General features: G+C 42.5%; 1 protein-coding gene across 2 annotated transcripts in view; it reads right to left on the bottom strand.

The window, feature by feature from the left end:
* VSIG10 (V-set and immunoglobulin domain containing 10) overlaps window positions 1-22,358 on the bottom strand; it is an 811,575-nt gene that overhangs the window by 428,398 nt on the left and 360,819 nt on the right. For both annotated transcript variants that reach the window (XM_044068350.1, XM_044068351.1), the window contains one exon: window positions 7,315-7,599. In XM_044068350.1, coding sequence (XP_043924285.1) covers window positions 7,315-7,599 — 285 coding nt within the window. The remainder of the gene's footprint in view (window positions 1-7,314; window positions 7,600-22,358) is intronic.

Below are 22,358 nucleotides of genomic sequence, written 5' to 3'. Positions count from 1 at the left end.
AGGGACCTGAATGGCTGGGGTGGGGGTGGAGTGGATGTCATGCATCTGGCCACCTACATGGTGTGCCATTAGAAGGAACAGACTTTTTTTTGCTCTTCACTTCTTGCAGAGTTGAGATGGCCAGGGGGGGCATGCAGATTGGGTACTGTCCTCCTGTCTGCAGCTGGGGTGGGGCACTAATTTGTGGGACCAGCACAGGGCACTGGCTGAGTCAGCTATGCTTCTGGCCATACGATTCAACTTCTGAGCATTAAAAATCATTGCAGTGGCCTTCAAAAATAAACAAGAACACTTTTTAAGGAAGCCCTTTCGTTTGGAATTGCTTATTAGACCTCAGGTATACCACTACAAGCTCTACACTGGAGACAAAGCTTTTTCTGACTTTGTCTTCTGATTGTCAGACTCAATCCCAACTTCTTTCTGCCCAGAAGTACAGTCCAAAAATCAAATCATATTTTTACCGCACTTAACAGATGCTTCTTTTTTGTGCAGACAGGTGTAGTGGTACGATCCTCATGACCTGTAGAGGAAATTTGCACTATTGCTGTTTTCCTATACAACTGATGTGTACACAGTAAATATCACTGTGACTGTCTACATAAAGAAACAGTATCTGTCACTAATATGGGTGGGTGGGTGGGGGTACCCCAACATTTGCTGGTATTTTAAAGTTTTTATTTTATATTCCTCTGCCTCAAAGACAAAGTTATAGTTTATATTCCTCTGCCTCACAGACAAAGTTATAATTTGATCATAAAGTAGAAACAAGAAGAATTAAGTTGCAAATGACATACAAAACATAAGGAGGTGTGCACAGTTGAGGAAACCAGTTTGTTTACTTTGGTGTTGAAACTGTGATTGAAATTGCAATCGCCAGAACACGCAAGTGCATTGACTGGCCCAAAGGTCTATTTTTATCCATGACGTAAAGAAATATAAACTCATGCTACAATGTTCAGTACATAGACAGACTGTTCTCTAAATGCTGCAATACCAATAAACAAATCCTACACATAATTACCATAATTCACAAAGGCAATCTAAAAGCATTACACACTAAGAAATGAAAATGAAAGGATGACAATTTACAAATTATGACCACAATATCCAAAGCCACTCTAAATAAGTATCAGCATAACTGACAATAACAGCGATTTCCAAAATCGTTCTAATTAACTGTCAATTACTAACAGAAAGTTCCGAAGATGTTCCCGATTCCCAACAGCAGTAACCATACACAGACACCTAACAAATGAAAAGATAATGTCCCTGATTTCTAAAAACACTAATTATTAGCATAAAACATAACAAAATAAACATATTTATGTCCCCATTTGCAAAACTACACTAATAAATGAAATAGATGCTCTTGGCACTGTAAATAGTAGCCATAAAACTTTAGTGAGCATGCTACTTTTTTTCTTTACTTTTTAATATTTATTAAGTTCACGACTAGTGAAGTGTACCACAAACACCCTTTTCAGCCACAGCCCATGACTATCCAGTTAAGTAACTTGCTCAGAGTCGCATAGTACAGGAAGAAGCATTTCAACAGCTCACACCCTTAATTATATGCACTAAATTGTAAACAGTTAAATTAAAAGCAAAAGCTGTACAGTATTCATAATACAATATCAATTTATCTTACTGCTTACAGAAAATGATCTACTCGGAGAAAATATTTTTCAACATAATACACCCTTTCTTTAAGATGTAATGATTTTCTGTTTAGCTACCTGCTTAATTGGATGATTCTTCACTGGGAAATGTTCTTTTTCTCTTTTCCTAACTGAACAAGCTATTACCTCCCACATTGCAAACCCTTCTAAAGAAAGGCTGCTGAAGAAGCTGACCGAAGCTAAAACAGGGAAACGTATGGTGATGAGGCATCTGTCTTAACTGCAGACAACCTTTTTCCAGTCTTCAATGCTTAACTGATTTCAAGGTAAGCAAGCAGACAATACTGTCAGTGATCAGCAGCATTTTCCATGTCTGTGTTGACCTCAAGTTAGTAAGGCAGAAGGAAATCCAGAAACTAACCACTGACCTTTTAGTAATCTAAACGGAAAAATGCATACCGAACCCTTGAATTTATTCATTAATTTTATGGAATTCTTCTACGCATTATTTTCCTAGGTTAGGCTGAACTTCAAACCAATCAGCTTCTATTCAACCAAATAACAGCAGCAGAGAAGAGTATAGGTTGAGCAGCAGTCCCTCGACATCGTAAGAGACACTCTGATGAACATACACAGGAGTGGTAACAATGGAAAACATGAAGACACACATGCCCTTCCAAAACTAGAGTTAACCTTCAGTCACAAAACTGGAGAAGTGTTGCCCCACATCTAGAATGGCACTGCAGATAGCAGTCTAGTCCACCTGGACATAATACAGGCCGTGATGGAGACAGAAGAGTTCCAATGGGTTGGAAACAAATGTCAAAACAGCACACAACAGGGGATATTTTCTTTAAGCAATCAATCATGGAGTAGAAGTCAGTAAAAGTGATTAAAGAGCCTGCAGTCACAAATTCAAGTGGCATTTTCCTCACTTAGTTCTGTACAAACAAAATGAAACAGCAATACCCCTCCCCCAACAAAATGGAAAAACAAACCTCAGCAAGCTTTTGCAGTTACTGGTCTATAACAGACAAACCTGTATAAAGGCTGCTTTTGCTTTGCACTTTCTTAGTCCTACACCATACCAACCTGCTTCTTTACACAACGGACCATATAACAGAATACAATAGAAATGCATCTTGCATTTCTTTTTTTTTTTTTCAAGTTCACATGTACAAATCCTGATGTAATCTTACTGAACCTTTCTTCATTTACACAAGGATAACAAATGCTACAGCATAAGTTCATAGGTTCATACTAGGCTATCTGCCCTAGGGCATTTATAAGCCTAGCCAGAGTGTGTTTGGCTTTCGCCACCCATTTTAAATTAATTTTGCTATGGCCTTTTTCGAGGTTAGTATACTGTGCCTCTGTCCAACAGTGACACAGAAGTGATACCCAGGGTAAACCTACGATCTCCCATCCACTCATCAAGATTCCTCTTGAAGAGAGTCAATGAGGGACTCTGCCTAACCTGGACTGGGATTTTATTCCAGAGTGAAGGAAGCCTCTGGGTTATGAATCTGTCCCTCCAGCATGTCCTATTTATTTCAGTGCTGAGGTTCAAGTCTCTCGAGCACGTAGCTCGATGGGATTTGGATTTTCTGAGGTGCAGCATGTCCATTAATTCCAGGTTGGACATGGCTTTATACGTCAGGCACAGATCGCCTCTGACCAGGCAGTATGCCACTGAGTAGAGCTGGAGTTTCTTTAACTGGGCAGCATATGGCATCTGTTTGAGCCCTTTGATCCTCTTGGTGAGGTACTTTTGGGGTCTTTCCAGTTGCTGCAGGTGTCTGGTAAGGTACATCCCAAAAGGGGCATTGTACTCAATTATGGGCCTGATGAGGGATGAGTAAAGAGGCACGATGACCTCCCCTGATCTAGATGTGAATCCCTTCATGATTAGGTGGGCTATATAAAATGTTCTTCTAACCACTTTGGCCACGTGGTTGTCAAATGAGAGATTGCTATCAACTTGGGTCTCCAGGTCCCTAATTACTTCTTCTGTACTTAATGGATTGCCACCTATGTGGTAATTTGTGGGCACTTTGTTTTTGCCAAAGGGGATGACTATACACTTTTGGCGTTTAGCTTGAGGCCATGGCTCTGGCACCAGTTGTCTGTTTCTATGAGGCCCTTTTGGAGGATGCTTGTGTCGGCTGGAGAGTCGATTATGGCGCCCAGTTTGCAGTCATCTGCGAACTTGGTCAGCCACAGTCCTTCCGTGTTGGCCTGTACCTCCGAGAAATATATACCGAACAAGAGAGGTCCCAGGGCTGAGCCTTGTGGGACGCCACTTGTAACTGGTTTGGAGTCTGACATGGCTCCAGCAATTCTAACCATGTGGGTTCTGTCCTTGAGCCAGTTTGCTACCCATCTAGTGACATAGGGGTTTATATTTAAGCTGGTGAGCTTATCTATAATGCCCGAGTGGGGTATTGTATCGAAGGCTTTTGCGAGGTCCAGGTAGGCTGTGTGGACCACCTTCCCCTCGTCAATGGCCTTGGTGACTGTTTCAAAGAAATCGACCAGGTTTAAGAGGCAGGATCTGCCCTTAACAAAGCCGAACTGTGTAGGATCCAGTGTCTGTAGGTCCCCAATATCTTTATTTATGAGGTCCATGATGATCCTTTCCATAGCTTTGCAGACCAAGCTAGTCAGGCTTATGGGGCGATAGTTTTCAGGATCCATTGAGGCACCACCTTTGTGGAGAGAGACCACTGTTGCTGTACGCCACTCTTTGGGTACATATCCTGTAGTAAGGCTGAGATTGAACAGTAGTTTTATGTTTGGGTTTAGCTCTTCTTGGAGTTCATGTAGGACGCAGCCCGGGACACCGTCTGGTCCCATTGATGCTGTGTTTTATGCTTTGGAGAGGGCGGCTTTTACCTGAGCATCTGAGATGTCAGGAAGGCAGCACTCTGCTGGGATGGATATTTGCCCTTTTGGTGGGGAGGGGGGGGGAGTTTGCGCTGAACCTGTCAGCTAGGATGTTGGCAATGTCTGTGGGTTCGGTGTATTTTTTGTCATTTTGGACTAATTCTGAGCATATCTGGGAATTCCCACCCAGGTTCCTAACATAACTAAAGAAAGCCTTGTGATTATCCTTAGTGTCCTATGCAATTTTTCTCTTGAAGCTGGCCTTAGACGATTTTATGAGTGCCCGTAGTTTTTTGCTAATACTGATCAGAGATGCCTTCCCTTTGTGGGATTTTGCTCTATCATGTAGTAGCTTCCTCCTTCTATTGTACAGTTTGTTTATGGCTGGGGTCCACCAGACAGGACGTCTGCCTTTGGAGGATTGGGTCTTAGTTTTATTTGGGATTGCAAGATCCATGCATTCCTGATGGTGTTCATAGAATGCGTTTATAAAGGATTCTGCAGTCTGGGCCGTATTTTCCACAAGCCTGGGGGCTTTGAAGGATTCCACCTCGGTTTTGAGGAGTGTGAAATTTGCTTTAGAGAAGAAGTTTTTCACTGTGGTTTTCTGGGCAGGGGGTGGGGTCGGGATGTGAATATCCAGTGAGATTAATTTATGGCCTGATCTTATCAGTGAGGGATTCACTTCTGGTCTGGAGCATAGAGTCCCCATGTTGGTGATGATCAGGTCCAGTATGTTTTCCCCTCTTGTGGGAGTGGTAACAAGTTGTTCCATAGCATTTGAGTTTATAAATTCTAGGAACCTTTGGGCTACGGTGTTGGAGCTAGAGTAATGCTCTCAGTCTAGGTTTGGGTAGTTGAAGTCACCCAATATAATGGTGTTTGAAGAGACCTTCATATTTTCCAGTGTTCTCAGGAAGGCCGAGTGGGGTTCCTGGGTTTGGGAGGGTGGTCTGTAGTAGGCTATAAACTGGAAGGCAGTTTTACCCACTGTTAGTTGCACATGGATAGTCTCTTATGCTTCGTGCTGTGCCACCAAACCTGGAGGTGTGGGTATCTTTGAAGAATATTGATACTCCCCCTCCTTTTGTGGTTCGGTCCAAGTTTTGGGGCCAAAAAGCATGGTATGAGCTATAACCTGGTAGTGCTGGGGTGCTCTCGGGAGCATTGAACCAGGTTTCTGTTGCTGCACAGATATCGATGTTCTCCATGCTAAGGAGAGTTTCGAGTGCGTGCATCTTGAGGTTTAGACTTCTGGCGTTGAGTAGCATTACTCTTAGTTTCTTATCCCTTATGATACCTATGGAGGTGGGTTTGTCTTTTGAGCCTTGCCTAAAAAAGGCACTATGGGGGTAGCAAGAGCCTTTGCCAATATCCGAAAGCCCAGGGGTGACAGGTGCAAGCCGTCCCTAGCGAAGCATCATGGCTTGTCGAGCATGTCATCCCAGGCTGACAGGCATTGGATCCCCTTTGAATGACACCAATACTTATGCCAATTGCTGAAATTGATCATCTTGTCTTCATATTGTGGCATCATTCTTGGTGAGGGTAATATGCTACTCAAGGTCAGGGTCATACCGGCCTGGGCTACATGCTCAGAGAGCTCCTCTATGTCTCTTTTCATGTAGTCCAGGGAGGTACGTCTCAGATCATTCACACCAGCATGGACAATGTCCGAGTCATATTTGTACTTGCTTTGGGAGTGACATGAGTGATTGTGTTATGTGGCGGATCCTAGCGCCCGACAGGCAGCTCACCGTGACCTTCTCCTTGTTCAGCCTGGTGAGCAGGACGTCAGTGTGCCTGACGATACAGTCACCTATTACAAGCGTATCAGGTGTGTTGTTTAGCCTTAAGGGCTGTGACTGTTCGGCACACTGGCTTTGTGAGCTATGTGTTGCACGTGTTTTGTTTTGGGGTAGCGGTTGCTTGGGTGTGTGCTTTGGAGGTCTCTGCTGCTTAGGCAGATTTTTATTTAGAGCCTCCGAGTATGTTTTTGTGTGTTTATGTGTTTGGTTTGCTGTCGTGGTAGGTCTATGTGAGACTGGAATTGTAGTGAGTGTGGTTTCCTTCTGCTCCTGACTGGTTACGCCAGTACTGAGTTGAGAGAGCTTAGCCTCCAGTTTGGCTATATGGTTGCATCTCTCACATGTGTTGGAATTTGCTGGGAGGAGGACAGGGCTGTCTGTGTACATGAGGCAGTTGTAACATTGCCTCAGGATTCCCAGATTCACCAGCTGGACCGGAGAGGAGATTGACAACTGACCTTTGGACATGCTAGAATAGTATTGGGAATTCCTTTATAATTGAAAAAAAGGGCCAATGGGGAGCAAGGTATTCAAGGGGAGTTTGTGTAGGGGGTAGCAGAAAGATAAATTGAAGTTTGCAACTTCTACAAGTTACTATATACTGAAGAATGTCTGTTTGAATGTCTGATTTCTGACTAATAAATGACCACTTTGATCTGACAAGTCACTGTGTACACTATGCTAGTAATCAAAAGCATCAGTAGGGCAACAACTAAACTAACACATCCAACAAGGTAGCAATAACAGCTTGTAAAGCTGAAAAAAAAAAACATTTAAAACAAAATCATATTCTAGCCCACTTTTAAATCAGAACATCAGCAAGTCAGTCAACAAAGTGAGTGTACTGCTGTTTTAAAAACAGTATCATCCGTCATACTGATCAGTTTTTGACAATCAAACTGTGCTACACGCGGACTCCTGTCTGTAGTCTGAGAGTTGGGAGATGCAGTAAGTGGAAAAAGGCAGAAAAATATTAAGCATGTTAAAATACTAAGACTTACTTAAACTTACGACACAAGACTGTTCCATTTTCTGTCGACTTGCGGGATGAGCCCCAACACATTTAAACTTTTTTCCAATGGGCAGCTGAGTGGCATTCACAGTGACTTCAAAGACATCATCTGTCTTGTTGGCATCAATGAAGGACTGTAGTATTTCCGAGTCTGTTTCATCATCCCTCCAGTAAAGGGTAGGTTTTGGGTATCCTCCAGTCCAGGAGCAGAAAAGAACCAAGGCCAAGCTGTCTGCTGAGTCAGCTTGGCACTGTGGTAATATGCTTGGAGCATCTGAAAAGAAAATACCATTCAGTTTTGTTTTTCCTGTTTCTTGTAATATGTCAGACAATCATCAGCATGCCTACAATGGCATTCATTCTTTACACAGTTTTATCATGCTTCACTTTCTAAGTTTTTTGCAGAAGAAGTATGGACTCCCTGGTCCATCTGCCTCACTATCAAAAATCTGTCCTATAATTCTACCAATGTCACATCAATAAAGATGTCATCCCCATCTTCGTGACTCACAGTCCTCGGAGCACCCCCATGCATAAATTAATACCCTGGTTATACCAGAGTCTTACACCAATAGACTGATTTATTTGTTAACTATTTTTCTATGAACACTTCTTGATGTTACACCAGGACTTTCTAACTCAACTACACAAAATAATCCCTATTTTACCAAACAAAAATCAGAGGTACTCACCATGATAGCAAATCTGTAAGAAGAAGCACATCTGTAATACATTTTCAGGAACTAATGTTAAGCCTGCTCAGCAAATAAAACCTTCCCAGCATTCCAGCTCTTTCACACTGTACAAACACACTATCTGTTGCCATTTTTCACTTATAGGTCAAGTGAAAACTTCCACATGCCAAACTACCACACCATCAAAAAATACTTGAGAAGATTCACAGAAGAAACCCGCACAGCTAGCGGGAGGGTGATTAATACAGATGGACTTCTTACAACTCTTGTCATTACTGTGAGTACCCATGACATTTTTTTGTCTTACATGTCATCATGCCTCAGCTGTTCTTTAAGGTAAGATGACACTGCAGAGAAAGTTGTGGCTGTGGAAACAACTCTTGTATAATAAGCCTTCAATGTTGTCAAGAAGGATTTTCCAGTCTTCCAAATTTAGTGCAGCAGAAAGGAATACAATTGGAAAGGCATTTCTTTGGCAAAGGATACAAGAAGTTGATCTTCTTAAAGCAAGACCTACATCACTTACCAAAGTACCAGAGTTGTCTATGTATATTTTAGCAACATAGGAGAAACTCCTTAATTTATTTAGCCAGGGTAGAAAGGGCAGAAAGATTTACTTAAATTTGATTTTAGAGTCATGTTGGGCATACAAGATGAGTTAATACTGATTTAAATTTGATTCAGTAATTATGTTTCCATAAAGGAAAGGTTAAAATTAAGAGACAATCTTTTGTCTGTGAGAAAAATAAGGACATTCACTGACAGGACCTGTAACTCAGAAATCCTGCAGAAATTAATGCAACCAGAAACAAAGCTTTCAAGAGAAGGAATTTTAGTACTGCTAAAGATGCTGGTTCAAATGGGGTGGGGGTGGGGGGGCTTCTTCAGAGTAAAGTAAATGTCCCATGGGGGACTAGCTCTCATAAATGAAGCTAAAGTAAGATAATACCTCTCAGGAAGGCTCTGCAGGCTTCAGGAGAAGCCAGAGATTATAACAGTACTGGCCTACATGAAAACTACCTGGAGGCAACTGCACTTTAACTACAGAGAGATACTAAGGCCAGGACTAAAAATCTCAGAAAGGTACTGAAACACTGGGAGATCAGGAGCTGAAAGGGACCTATATTATGCTCTGCTGCCCAGCTTTCTCATTATGTCTTCTGTGAGGAAGGTTTCTGAGAAGACAGTCCACCTAACTGAGCTACTAATGGAATTGAAGCTATCAGTATCGGGGCATGTAGGGTTGGATATTGTGAATCAGCACTCTTTCATTCAGGAATCCTTAGAAAAGTTGGAGGAAGACAGGCAGGAGAAGAGTAACTCAAGTTTACCTTAGCTAAAATGGAGCAATGAGAAATTAATTTTGCCTTGAATAATTTCACCCTGTAAATAAACTTTATTATCATAAGAAATTGGGTGATGCATAAAGAAGACCCTGTGGCTGAAATAGGCAACCCTGCTTCATTTCTTAATGAAAGAATGAGAGAAAAATAAGGATCTATACTGGTCAACTACTGTATGAGAAGTTGCAAATAGATTTGTGCCACTTCTTGAAGTTATGCTCTGCTATTGTTATACTTAAAAACTGTTTGGCAAGCATTAATATACAACGACTGAGCCTGCTGGCAAAATAACTGACTTCTCTTAGAATGTGACAAGCTATAGGAAATCTACTACAGAGAGGCCTACTGTCACATCCTCAATACCTCTCTGCACAGGAGGTAAGAATGTATACTCTGTACCCAACTATTTGCTGATACATAGACACTAACCAAAGTGACTACCTGAATAGACAAGATTCATGTGGGAAGGGAACTCTAAATTGCTTAAAAGATATGGCAATACTGCACGCACTTCCAGATCATTAATGTGCGAAGTGGATCCCTGATTAAGTCCATGTTCCCTGGGCAGTATGCCTCCTTAAGTGCCCCTATCATCACCCTAAGACAGAAGCATCCAATGTGGTGGTTGCCACTGGGCTACCATAGTGAAAGAATGACCCATAAAGGGGTTCTTGCGACAGGTCCATCAAATGATATTCGACCTGCAAGTTCTGAACAGTTTTTACTGAAGTGTCAGGAAGATGTAAATGCTGGGACCACTGAACTCAAAATCTCTGCTGCAGAATCCTCATGAGGTATCTGATGCATGACTGTAGATGCCACCATCATGTTGAATCATGTAAGCACATGACTGCTGTGGAACACTGATAAGCAGTCTGTAGGACTGTCTGAATCTTGCAAGAATGTCAAAATTCCTTTCTAGGGGCAAAAATGCCGGAAAAGTCTTTATAGGAATGCAAAAGTCTATAATGGGCCACACATGAATTGGAGTTAGCAGGGATTTTCTTAGCTTTAGTATCACTCCCAGAGTGTGAAACAATTTCCTCTCAGCATCCTTCCACCTAAAAAAAAAGACAGTCTCTCAAAGTTTAGTTACAAGAAGTCATTCAGCTAGGAAAATACTTTGGCACTTCATAGATGGAGATAGGTTGTTACTACAGGCATCCATATTGTATAGAATTGGGTTCAGCTGTGAGACTGAAGGGAAGAGACTAGAACTGAAAATGACAGTCTTCGATGTGAAGGTGCCCTGACCCATGTTTTTCTGGTGATCTTTCTCAAAACTGGGGTACAGAGGAAGGGTTCTCCCTCTTCCAATTACCTCTAAGAAGAAGCAATTGCGTAAAGAGTCAGGAGTAAAGTGATCCACCCTTGAGTTGACCATGGCCTCCATGTAACAGCTAATTGACCCCAGACTCAAGGGTAAGTGACCTTGCTAGGGCATGGCAAAGGGGGGCCGCTGACTCCCAGTTACTATGGCTGCAGGTTGTGCAGAAATTAGAAGTTATGTACCTACCATAACGTTCCATGTTAGTTGTCTTCTCTCGCCTTCTTTCTTGCTGGATGGGTTCGGAGCCGATCCTCCGCTCCGACTCAGCACTTGCTAAGCTCGAGAGCTAATTTTACCAGCTCAAGGCAACCCTATATCCCATGATGCAAGGCGGAGACTACCCAGATCTCGTTTGGTAGCTAAAGAAATAGTAATATTTTCTTCCAACTGAAGAGGAGGAAGAAAAATAACAATACTAAATAACATCATAACCCTCTAGAAAGGATCAACCTAATCTAGTGACACTAGAAGTTGAACAGCTAGAAAAAGGGAATAACCTCTTAATAGAAGATGCATAATCTTCCCGGTCTGACCAGGCTAGGGGGATGGAGGGGGACGAAGAAAGAAGGCAGAGAAGACAACTAACATGGAACGTTATGGTAGGTACATAACTTCTAAATGTTAAGTTGTCAATCTCGCCTTCATTCTTGCTGGATGGGACCGCGTCCCTAGCACCTCTATCCTGGGTGGCTCAGTGGAACAGACTCTTGAGAACGGTGGAACCAAAATTCGCTCCGTCTCTGGAGGCCAAGTCTAATTTGTAATGTGAAACAAAGGTATGAGGAGAGGCCCATGTGGCTGCTGCACAAATAGTGTCTATTGGAAGTCTAGCTTGAAAAGCTGTAGATCTAGCTAGAGCTCTGGTAGAATGGGCTTTTGGCTTAGAAATCAACTCTTTGCCTCTTAGCTGATAAATGTAAGTGATCACAGAAGACAGCCATCTAGATAAAGTTACCTTGGAAACTGGAAGGCCTTTCCTGCTCTCTGCATAGGATAGAAACAGTTGATCAGATTTCCTAAAAATTTTAGTCTTGTCCAGATAATATCTGAGCTGGCGGTGAACATCAAGACAATGTAACTTTTGTTCCGCTCTATCAGAATAATTCGGGAAAAACACTGGAAGATCAATGGACTGATTTAGGTTCGTCTGCGATGCCACTTTTGGTAAGAAAGACGGATTAGTCCTTAGAGATACCCTATCTTTGTGGAATATTAAATAGGGAGGACGAATGCAGAGAGCATGAAGCTCAGATACTCTCCTGGCATCAGTAATGGCGACTAGAAAAAGTGTCTTCCAAGAAAGCAATTTCAAAGAACAGGCAGCTGCAGGTTCGAAAGGGGGAAGAATCAAGGATGTTAAAATTAAATTTAGATCCCACTGTGGTGGGGGGTCTCTAATCGGAGGTTTCAGTAAAAAGATACCTCGAAGGAATGCCTTGCAAAGTTTATGTGACATAATGTTGTGGTCCAAAAGGCCTATATGAAAATTTGAAATGGCTGCCAGTTGAACTTTCACTGTGGAAGAAGAGGATCCTGAATGAAAAATCTCAGCTAGGAAGTCCAATACAGAATGAATTGGAGCAGTATAGGGGTCTATGTTCCTAGCTTTTGCCCAGAAAGAGAAACGTCGCCATTTACTAGTGTAAATCTTTCTGGTAGAAGATTTAAGGGAAGCTACTATGATATCCCGGACAGGATTAGAAATCATAGGAAGCCTGGCTAAGGATGGAAATGGAGCAACCAAGCAGTGAGGTTGAGAGAAGGTATGGATTGGTGCAGTTGACCCGACTGGTGGGTCAGAAGATCTGGAACCGGGTCCAGATGCCATGGCTGTACCAAGAGATAATGATGTAGGAACGGAAACCATATCTGTCGAGGCCAATAAGGGGCAATGAGAATCAACTTGGCTCTCAAGGCGGTTGCTTTCTGAATTAGCTGAGGTATCAGCAGAAAAGGGGGAAAAGCATAAAGAAGTCCCCAGGGCCAATCTTGGGTTAGAGCGTCTCTGGGGGGATGGCCTGGAAGGGGGAAGAGAGAGAAGAAGTCTGGGCATTTGCTGTTTTGAGGTGTAGCGAAAGGGTCGCAGCAAGGAAGGCCCCACTTCTGAAAAATCTCTTCCGTCACTGATTGTTTGAGAGACCACTCATGAGGCATGAGAATAGCTCTGCTCAATCTGTCCGCTATGATGTTGGATTTCCTGGGGATGTGTGTTGCTATCAGAAACTGGTGAGAAGAGACTGCCCATTGCCAAAGTCTGAGAGCCTCTCGACACAGTGGATAAGACTTGGTTCCGCCCTGTTTGTTTATATACCACACTACGGACATATTGTCCATTTGGATTGCAATAGTTCCCAGGGAAGAGAGTCGTTGAGGGCTTGCAACATTAAAAGCACCGCTCTCATCTCCAGGACATTTATGTGCAGATGGTACTCGAAAGGTTGCCAAGTGCCATGGACCATTCTGCCCTGATAATGCCCCCCCACCCGATCAGGGAGGCGTCCGATGTAACCATGGCAACCGGGGCAAGAGGAACAAAAGGTCTGCCTTGATGGATTTGAGGGGAAGATATCCACCAAGTCAGATGCCTTTTGCAAGCTGGAGTTACTATGATCTCGTGACGCATGGGAAGTTGTTGAAAAGACCATTGGGTGAATAGCATCCATTGTAGAAGACGCATGTAAAAGTGGGCAAGGGGAAGAAGTATTATGGCGGCCGCCATAAGACCCAATACCTTCAGAGCAAATCTGGCCTGAATTTTGTTGCTGAGAAGAATCACCTGGACGTGTCTTTGAATGTCCAAGATCCTTTGGTCTGTTAACTTTGCTGAAAGTTGTACGGTGTCTAATCTTGCGCCTATAAAAGTAATAGTTTGGCAAGGCGACAAGGCAGATTTTTCGAAATTTATAGAAATTCCTTGCCTTCTGCAAATGTGAATGGTGTAATTTCTGGCTTGGAGAAGCTTATGCCTGGTGGTGGCAGTGAGGAGCCAGTCATCTAGATATGGAAACACCTGGATTCCTTGACGTCTCAGGTGAGCTGTAACCACTGCCATACATTTGGTGAACACTCTGGGGGCTGTAGTGAGTCCAAAGGGCAGGGCTCTGAATTGGAAGTGACTGGTCCCAAGCCGAAAGTGGAGAAATCTTCTGGAGCATCTGTGAATTTTTATGTGATAGTACGCATCCTGAAGATCTATCGAGCACATCCAATTGTCCTTGCCCAGAAAGGGCAGAATGGACTTAAGTGTGACCATCCGGAATCTTGATTTCTTTACAAACTTGTTGAGTTTACTCAGATCTAATATTGGTCTCCAGTCCCCTGTCTTTTTTGGAACTAAAAAGAACCTTGAGTAGATTCCGGATCCTATTTGGTCCGCTGGGACTGGCTGGATGGCTCTTTTTACTAGCAGTTTTGATATTTCTAGTACTACTAGTTCCCTTAGACCGGGTGGAACGTCTGGAAGGGTTCCCTTTTGTTGAACTGGGGTTTGAATAAAGGGAATTTTGTAACCCTCGGATATAATCGACTGTACCCATTTGTCTTGAGAAAGAGAAAGCCAGGCTATTGGGTACAGCGATAATTTTCCCCCGACTGCCTCCGAAGGCGGACAATCGGGCAACATCTCAGGGATGCTGGAAGGGTTTGTTAGAAAGAGGCTCTCTGCTACCCTGATTCTACGGACCCCCTCTGCCCCTAGGGCGGCATCTATTATTGTTACCCCCTCTGCCTCAACTGACTTTGTGCGTCAGGCGTGACTCCTTGAGATTTGCGGAACCACATTTTCCCTCCCTTCTGTCCTTTGGGGTAAGGTCTTGAAGGGGTGGAGAAACGGACTCCTACGGCAGAAAGAGTCTTGCCATCTTGTTCGCATCTAGTCAAGGTGTCTTTCACTTGAGGTCCGAACAAGGTCGAACCATCAAAGGGGGAGTTTGTGAAGGACGCCTTGAAGGGGTCTACAAAATTACAAAGCCGCATCCAGGACTGATGCCTTAAAGCCACTCCTGTGCCTGCGGCCCTACTCGCTCCATCGGCTGCATAAGAAATGAGCCGCATGGAGGAGTTAACAATGGAGTTAAGGATTCCTAGCTGTGAGCTAATCTTATCCTGAGACCCAGCAGCTGACGGATCCTGTAAAACTTCTCACAACTCTTTAAGAACATCTCTTTGAAGGCGGGTGAAGTGGCATAAGTAATTCAGCGATCTCATGGCAAAAGTCGCTGAAGAAAAAATCCGCTTGCTGTACCTGTCCATAGTCCTAGAATCCTTGTTAGGAGGATGGACAGGTACTGAAGGATCAGCTAGTTCCTTCTTGGTGGCAGCAGCCACCACCATGGCATCAACTGGGACACCCTTTGTTAAATATTGTCTATCTTGTGGGGCCGTAATGAATTTTGAAGGCCTCCTAGGGATAGGTTCCACCGAATCCGGAGCCATCCATGCCTTCTGAGCCACTACCTCCATAAGAGGGTCGAAAGGCGGAGACACCCAGGAGGTGGAGGGTCGAGATCTGAATGCCTCCAGGTATACTGACTCGTCCTTGGAAGGATTAAGGGAGGGCCAGTTCCCACTCTGCTTAAGGAGTTCAAGGATGTCCTACCACTCTCTCAAGGTCGTGATCAGACAGCATGGATGACCGAGAAGAACGGCTCAGATGGCTCCGCTCCGAGAGCAAGGGTGATCTCGGAGCCGAACGTATGGACTCTACTGAAGGGGTTCGAGATCTCTTTTTTGAGATCGATGGAGCCAACGGAGCCGACACTGAATGTCTGGATTGGGCAGTATCAGCGCCGGATGGAGCCGATACTGAGACTGGTAAGGTGGAAGGATCGGCTCCGGCCGGAGCCGATCTTGACCCTGGTGAGGGTGAACCAGAAGCCGACGGCTTGGAACTCTCAGCCGAAGGCTTAACAGGTTTCGAGGGCTTCCCCGGCGCCGACTTAGTCGGGGAGCTCTCTGGCTTTAATAAGCCCCTTAATACTAGCTTATTTCTTCGCTCCTGCAGGACTCTTGGGCTGAAGGCATGACAGATAGCACAAGAGTCCTGCAGGTGCAAAGGTCCCAGGCAATAAACACAAGAAGTGTGACAGTCTGTCAGAGACATCTTCTGACAGCACGAGTCACACTTCTTGAAGCCTGAGACCTTAGTGTCCTTCGACATAACTGTGTCGAGGAAACACAATACAGTAACACACACACAAAAACACCCAATCCAACAATTTAAAATAAATGGGGATAACACACAGTCATACACAAACAATCCCTGACAGGAAAAAATTTAGGGAGGGGAAGGCCTAAGGCTTAAGCTAGGGAAAGGGAATAAATAACTCGAAAAAAAGGAAACACTAATGGGAATAGGGTTAAAGTAAGCGTTAAGGTTAACAAAAAACAAATATATATATAAATTTAAAGGGGGGTAGACGAAGAGTCTCAAATCTATTCACTTACCTGGAGCTGGTAAAAGAAGGCACCTCATTAGCGAAGCGGCAAACGAGATCTGGGCAGTCTCCGCCTTGCATCATGGGATATAGGGCTGCCTTGAGCTGGTAAAATTAGCTCTCGAGCTTAGCAAGTGCCGAGTCGGAGCAGAGGATCGGCTCCGAACCCATCCAGCAAGACTGAAGGCGAGATTGACAACTTAACATCTAACATTTGTGTTTGCTCCCCTGAACATTCTGGAAGATAGAAAGATACCATACAGCTTTAAAGCTTTGCCTTTTCTCCTTCAGACCTTTCAAGTCCTCATCTATCTCAGGTTCAAAGAAACAGCCTTTGAAGGACAGTCAGTGAAGGTCACTTTTATCCTCCTACTCCATATTCTCAGAAATTGCATCCCACAACAGATCAAGATGGCCTGCGTGCCTAAGACACTTTCTTGGTCTTTTCATTGGGGCTGATTCGGTTTCAGCAGTTTTCTAGCAGCAGGATCTTCAGTTTGGAATGGAGACAGGTTGTATCCAAAAGGCGAAGTATGTGGTAGTGAAGGCAGTATAGTGGTATATACATACAATTGTTGATAGTTGTAAAAGGCAAAACAGCTGCTTGGGCAGGAGGACCCACAAGTAGAAGAGCAGCAATCTATCTGCATGCACATTTGGCATTGGTAGTACTGATGTCAGAACTAATGTTCAGTATACCAATCATGAAAACTAGGATAAATATCCAACATCAGCTCTGCTTGATACTGTAAAGCGACACTGGTGAGAGTGATACTGGGATAATTGACATCAGATGGACTGATGCTTGTCTGTGTAAGTAAAAGCTGACATCCTGGTGTGGTGAACTGACATCAGTACTGTATGTTGGTCAAAAATCAGTGAAAATGGCACAGGTAGAAAAAGATGAATAAAATCAGCAAAGGTGCAGTGTTTTTTTTTCAGCTGTTAAATGGAAAACCCACAATGCACAAATATCTATTCAGAGGTAACATGTGAGCACTGTCTGGTTACTGTGATTTGGTCACCAGGTAAAAGGATGCAGAGAGAATCAAACCCTGGACTACAGGATGAAGCCTGTTAGCATTTCATAACGTTAATCCTTTGTACTAAACTAACAGGCTTGACCTCTGGGGCTCTGGTAACACTGGAATAGGGGTTTGACTATGTGAATGGGTGTAACACTCACAAAAGTTAACAAATTCTAGTAATTTTGTGGAAGTTAATTGGATTTATGCTTTGAAAGAGGGAGGAGGAAAAAGTTGCCCCTTCATCAATACAAGATTACCTTTCAGTGGTGAATTCTACAAAATTTGAAAGAACAATTTATGTTTTGAATCACCCTTTATTCTGATGATACTTTCACTAAATCTAAGGCACAACACAGGGAGATAAAAAAGCAATATTTTCCGAATCTGATCTAGGGATGGTTGAAACTTTAAAAGTACTTCAGTCTTTGAATAACTATGAGAAGTCCTGATTCTCCAAGAGAGAAATAAGAAGAAATCAAAAGTAAGACCTTGAAAATTAAAAGGAGTTTGATTTTTCTAAGATAAACACAACAAAATACAACATCTGAAAAACATTTGCAGAGCATTTGGTAATGTATGGAGGTCAAGCCTTCCTACATGGAGGGCAGAATACTGATGAGCAAGGAAAAATACAGAAAAGGATTACTCTGGGATGTTAAAAACTTTATTAAGTTGGAATTAAATCAGTTTTCTAGTAGAGCATGGGACTTCGCACTTCCTGACACAAGGAGATATTTTAATTCCATAATGAAAAGCTGGCACAAAAGAGGGCAGAGTTTGGAATATCAGCAGCAGATGAGGCTGGCTGACGAAGTGAAAAACTTTCAGCTTAAGGAGATGGTTTTATGACTTCCAGGGCCATAAAATCACTAAATGATAAATGGGAGAGGGAAGATGTACAAGTTCTACAAGTGGTAAAGTTATTGACAGAGGCAGAAATAGGAAATGCCTGCACTTAGAAACTGGTAAGCAGACTTTATAAAATGGGTCTTGGAGAACAGTTTTATTACAGCTAAGTGGAAGAGGGAATGGGACAAAAACTATGGCAAAAGTCTTCAGAAGGGGAGTAGCAGGAGATATGCCTTTTGCCAAAAAAGTAATAAATTTTTTTTGATGGAAATATTTGCATAAATAGATCTACACTTCAGAGAGAGAGTTCATAAGATGCATTCTTGGGGCCTATGTAGGGTGTTGGTGGTATGAGCGGCAATTGCTGGAAGGATGGGAAACTCATTTTTTGCTGTGTCTACAACCAAGACAATTTGAGGCAGATATAAGTAACATATTGGGAAGGCAGTGGCAACTCAAGAATGAAACTTTATTGCTGGCATGAGTAGATTTGAGCATCAGAACACATCAAAACCTTGACAAATTTGATCCTTTGGGTAGCTAAAAAGTGGTTATGAGACTATAGAAAACTGATAAGATACTAATACAGAGATCCTGACAAATTTAAAGAAACTAGAACTAAATGGAGGGAAACAGGAAGACAGGTACAGGATTTCAAAGAAAATGGGAATAATGGGAATGGCTATGGAAGGAAGAACAGAATGATTAAGAACAACTATGAATGAACAGAGGTGAAAGGGGTAATAACGAGGATTAATTTACAGTAATGAGATAAGGGCATGCATTAATGTGATCATTATTTTATAATTGTTAAAAATACAGTTAGGATTAGAAAGATGTTAGGACCACAGCTGTTTACCTTGTTTGCCTTACGAGGCCTGATGTTAATTTAGAATGAATACATGGGGAAAGAGCATGAGGACAACAGCTCTTTAAATATCCTCCTCACAGCTGTAACAGACTGTGAAAAAAGTACCTAGTACTACACTGCACTAAAGGAAAACACAAGCACAAGTAATACCTATTCATAGTTCACACACCTCGACGAGTCTTCTATGAATACCCCCCACACACAGGAGTGCAACACATATGTGCCAGCCTAAAAGAGCTATGAAGCTCGTGTGATGATCTATTTTTGACCAAACTACAAGTTGGATATGGGAATATAGGATACAGGCAATTGATGAAAAGGAGTAAGCAAGCAGAGGGCAGTATACAAGTTAGAAAAATAAGCAATGAGCAGGCTTGATGGTGGTGGGGAGACGGAAAAGATTTTGGGGGAAGGTCAGAAGCCTGTTTGATTTTATATATATATATATATATATATATATATATATATATTATATGGAGAAAGATATGAAGTGACAGTAAGTTGGAGAATGTAGTATGGGAAGTAAGAGGAAGGGAAGACAGTTATAGTAGTTAGTAAGGTGAAGACATGAGGAGGGTGGGGAAAGGCAATGGTGATGAGAAAATTGGACTACACACAGGGGTTGGCATAGATACAAAAGGAAGGAGAACGTGAGAATGGGGGCTAGGATGGGGTGCAGAGATACAGTCCCTGCCAGCTGTGACCCAGTAGCAGCTTACTTGCTGCCCTGGACTCCGTCACCACTATACCCAGGCAGAAATGGTAGAACTAGTGTGAGGCAGGGACATGCCTCAAAGAGTCACCAGAAGAGGGTCTCTATGCAGCTGATATGGGTATCCAGTCTCCCATCAGTAAGGTTCCCCACTATTTACTCCAGTTATCAACAGGTGACATGTTACCTAAACTGTCACTGCCATCTGCAGGCTCTATAAAAGTACCTTCCACAGCAAGGCTGATGACAGTAGTTGCTGCAGGAAGTGTGGAGGTGACAGCAGCAGTTGAGTTGGAGACACTGATAACAATGGTGTTGGTGGCAGTGGTGCACTTCCCACCAGTGGTGGTTCAACATATCTGAAGGGTGGCCGGTGTGCTGGTCTTGATACTGCTGTATATAAATGTAAAATAAATGAAGAAAAAAAAAACATAAAGGGTAGTAAGAAAGAGGGTGAGAGAGCCAGAAGTACAAATAAGTGAAAAAAAAATACAGCTAAAACTTAAAGTCTGACTATTTTATATGCACTTTAATGCAATGGTCAAGAAAAATCCACCCAACAGAAGCAATGATGTGGTAATATGCAACCCACAGGGGGCTTGAAGCCACAGTCTTCCACACATGCAAACTGAAATTCAATGCATTTACATGTTCAGCAACATGCAGAAGTCCGCAGAAGGATGCAACCACTGATATATAGGGTCTACATTATATTCTCGAAAGTCGACCATGTCGAATCTGTCACTGTCGACATGAGAATATCAAATGCTCAGAATCTCGAGCGTGTAAAAGGAAATTTCCGTAAGGGGAGATTTCCATTTACTGCAATGTAGTGCGGCCTCAGAGTTGGTATATTTAAGTAGCAGGGGTGTGGTGGGTGCAGGGTGGGCTATCCCCCCTGCTTAAACCTGTTAGGGTACTTTTTTCTTTTTTTGCTTTTGTCTTTTTATAAGGTTGACGTTTGAAGACATCAACCATATGGTGTCGACCATATTTTGTACGATGTTTTCAACCAATCTTATAAAATAGACCCTAATGATATATATATATATATATATATATATATCTACACACACACACATATATATATATATATATACATATATATATATATATATATATATATACATACATACACACACACACACACACACACACACACACACACACACACACGATTAATTACATAGTGCTCCCATTCAATATTTTATGTGCAACCTAAGAGTAAATACGGAATACAGCAAGGGCTAACATCTTTCTCCCTCTACAATGAACACTCCCTACATGGCCAGTTAAGTGTTTCAAAATAACAAGTAAAATAGCAAATGGTCCAAACTATTAAAGAAATACATATTTTCTAACATACCTGCTGTACTTTCATGTAACTATTACCTTAATATCTTAAACTTCATAACATTATAGAATAGATCCTAAACAAACGAGTCTACAATGTTTAACTTGTTTGTATGGTAAAAACTGAACTACTGTCCAAGACACTGACTGCAGGTATGGATAGTCCATGCAAATCACATGTGCCCTAAAATAAAGAACCATTCTGGACACTTGAGGTGGCAACCCTGCAGAACTCGCATACCTTGACTACTGCTACAACAACTGATTGGATTGCTAACATTTATAGCTATAATCACCCTGGTGCTCCCTGATGTGCTCTGGCCTCATGTGCACCTGCTAAATTTCTTCAATTTGTTCAGGGGTTGTGGAAATAGAAATGGGAGTGCATTAGACATTTGTATGCAAACAGTGTTAGTCTGAATGCAGAGGTAAGCCACGCATTACTTACAGTATATAAGTGGTGGGTGCTCCCTCACCTCAGACTCCCATCAGCCCAGGAGGACAGGATTTTTGTTTTTCAAATCACCACAATGGTAGTGGCACTACTTACTCTTATGGGGTATATGTCAGTGACATGTGTGAGGTCCTGTGCCAAGCTGCTCATGTCTCTGCCATATACTGAGGGCCTAGACAACTCTATTCCATGAGTCTGGCCCATTTACTGCTGATAGAGGAAGATTTTCGTCACCTCAGCACACCACCTTTGTATTCCAAACTCGCCCTTAGATGCCACACTATTACTTTAAGAGAAAGATGTTTGAAAATGAATGGTCACACTCATTTTCACAACAACCAAATGTCACACAATAGGGATTAGCTCATTTGCACAACCAGTGGTGGAAAAGTCCATTATAAGCAGTGAATACTAGTGTTTGAACACTGCAGTTTGAGGTGTAAAACATAGCAAACCAACTTCTTGGAATATGGTGGCAGTGAATTACTCCTTACAAAGTTGTGTATTGCCTGGAATTACAGACATCCCCTACAGCCAATATCTGAACCACACATGCACACTGCTGCCTGCAAGTACTCAGGTGTGCCCCACACTTCTGGGAAGCCAGTGCAAAGTTTAGCCCGAATGCACGATGTGCAAACTGAATGATTCAAAAACATGTATATTTGCATGGTCATCTTTTCCAAATTTTCCACCCAAATTAGCTCATTAGAAGTGCAAGGGAAAGAACTCTTCCTCATCCCATCATGGAAAAAGTTGTAGAACCATCTCATCATCATGGAGCTCAATAACTTACTGATATACAACACCTGCTTATCCTCAAACAAGGTACATCTAAACTTTTACAGCTTGACATTCCCAATTCTAGGCTTTGATACTTGCTTTGTTACCATGCCACACGTACAGCTGAAGCGATTCTTTCCAAGCATTACAACAAAACTGAACTGAGAGAAGTAATTAAAA

The sequence above is a fragment of the Protopterus annectens genome, chromosome 4.part0 (genome assembly GCF_019279795.1).
Source record: "Protopterus annectens isolate FY-2018-M chromosome 4.part0, PAN1.0, whole genome shotgun sequence".
Classification (NCBI taxonomy): Eukaryota; Metazoa; Chordata; order Ceratodontiformes; family Protopteridae; genus Protopterus; species Protopterus annectens.
The sequence above is the reverse complement of the archived record's forward strand: the minus strand, read 5'-3'. Positions and strand labels throughout refer to the sequence as shown.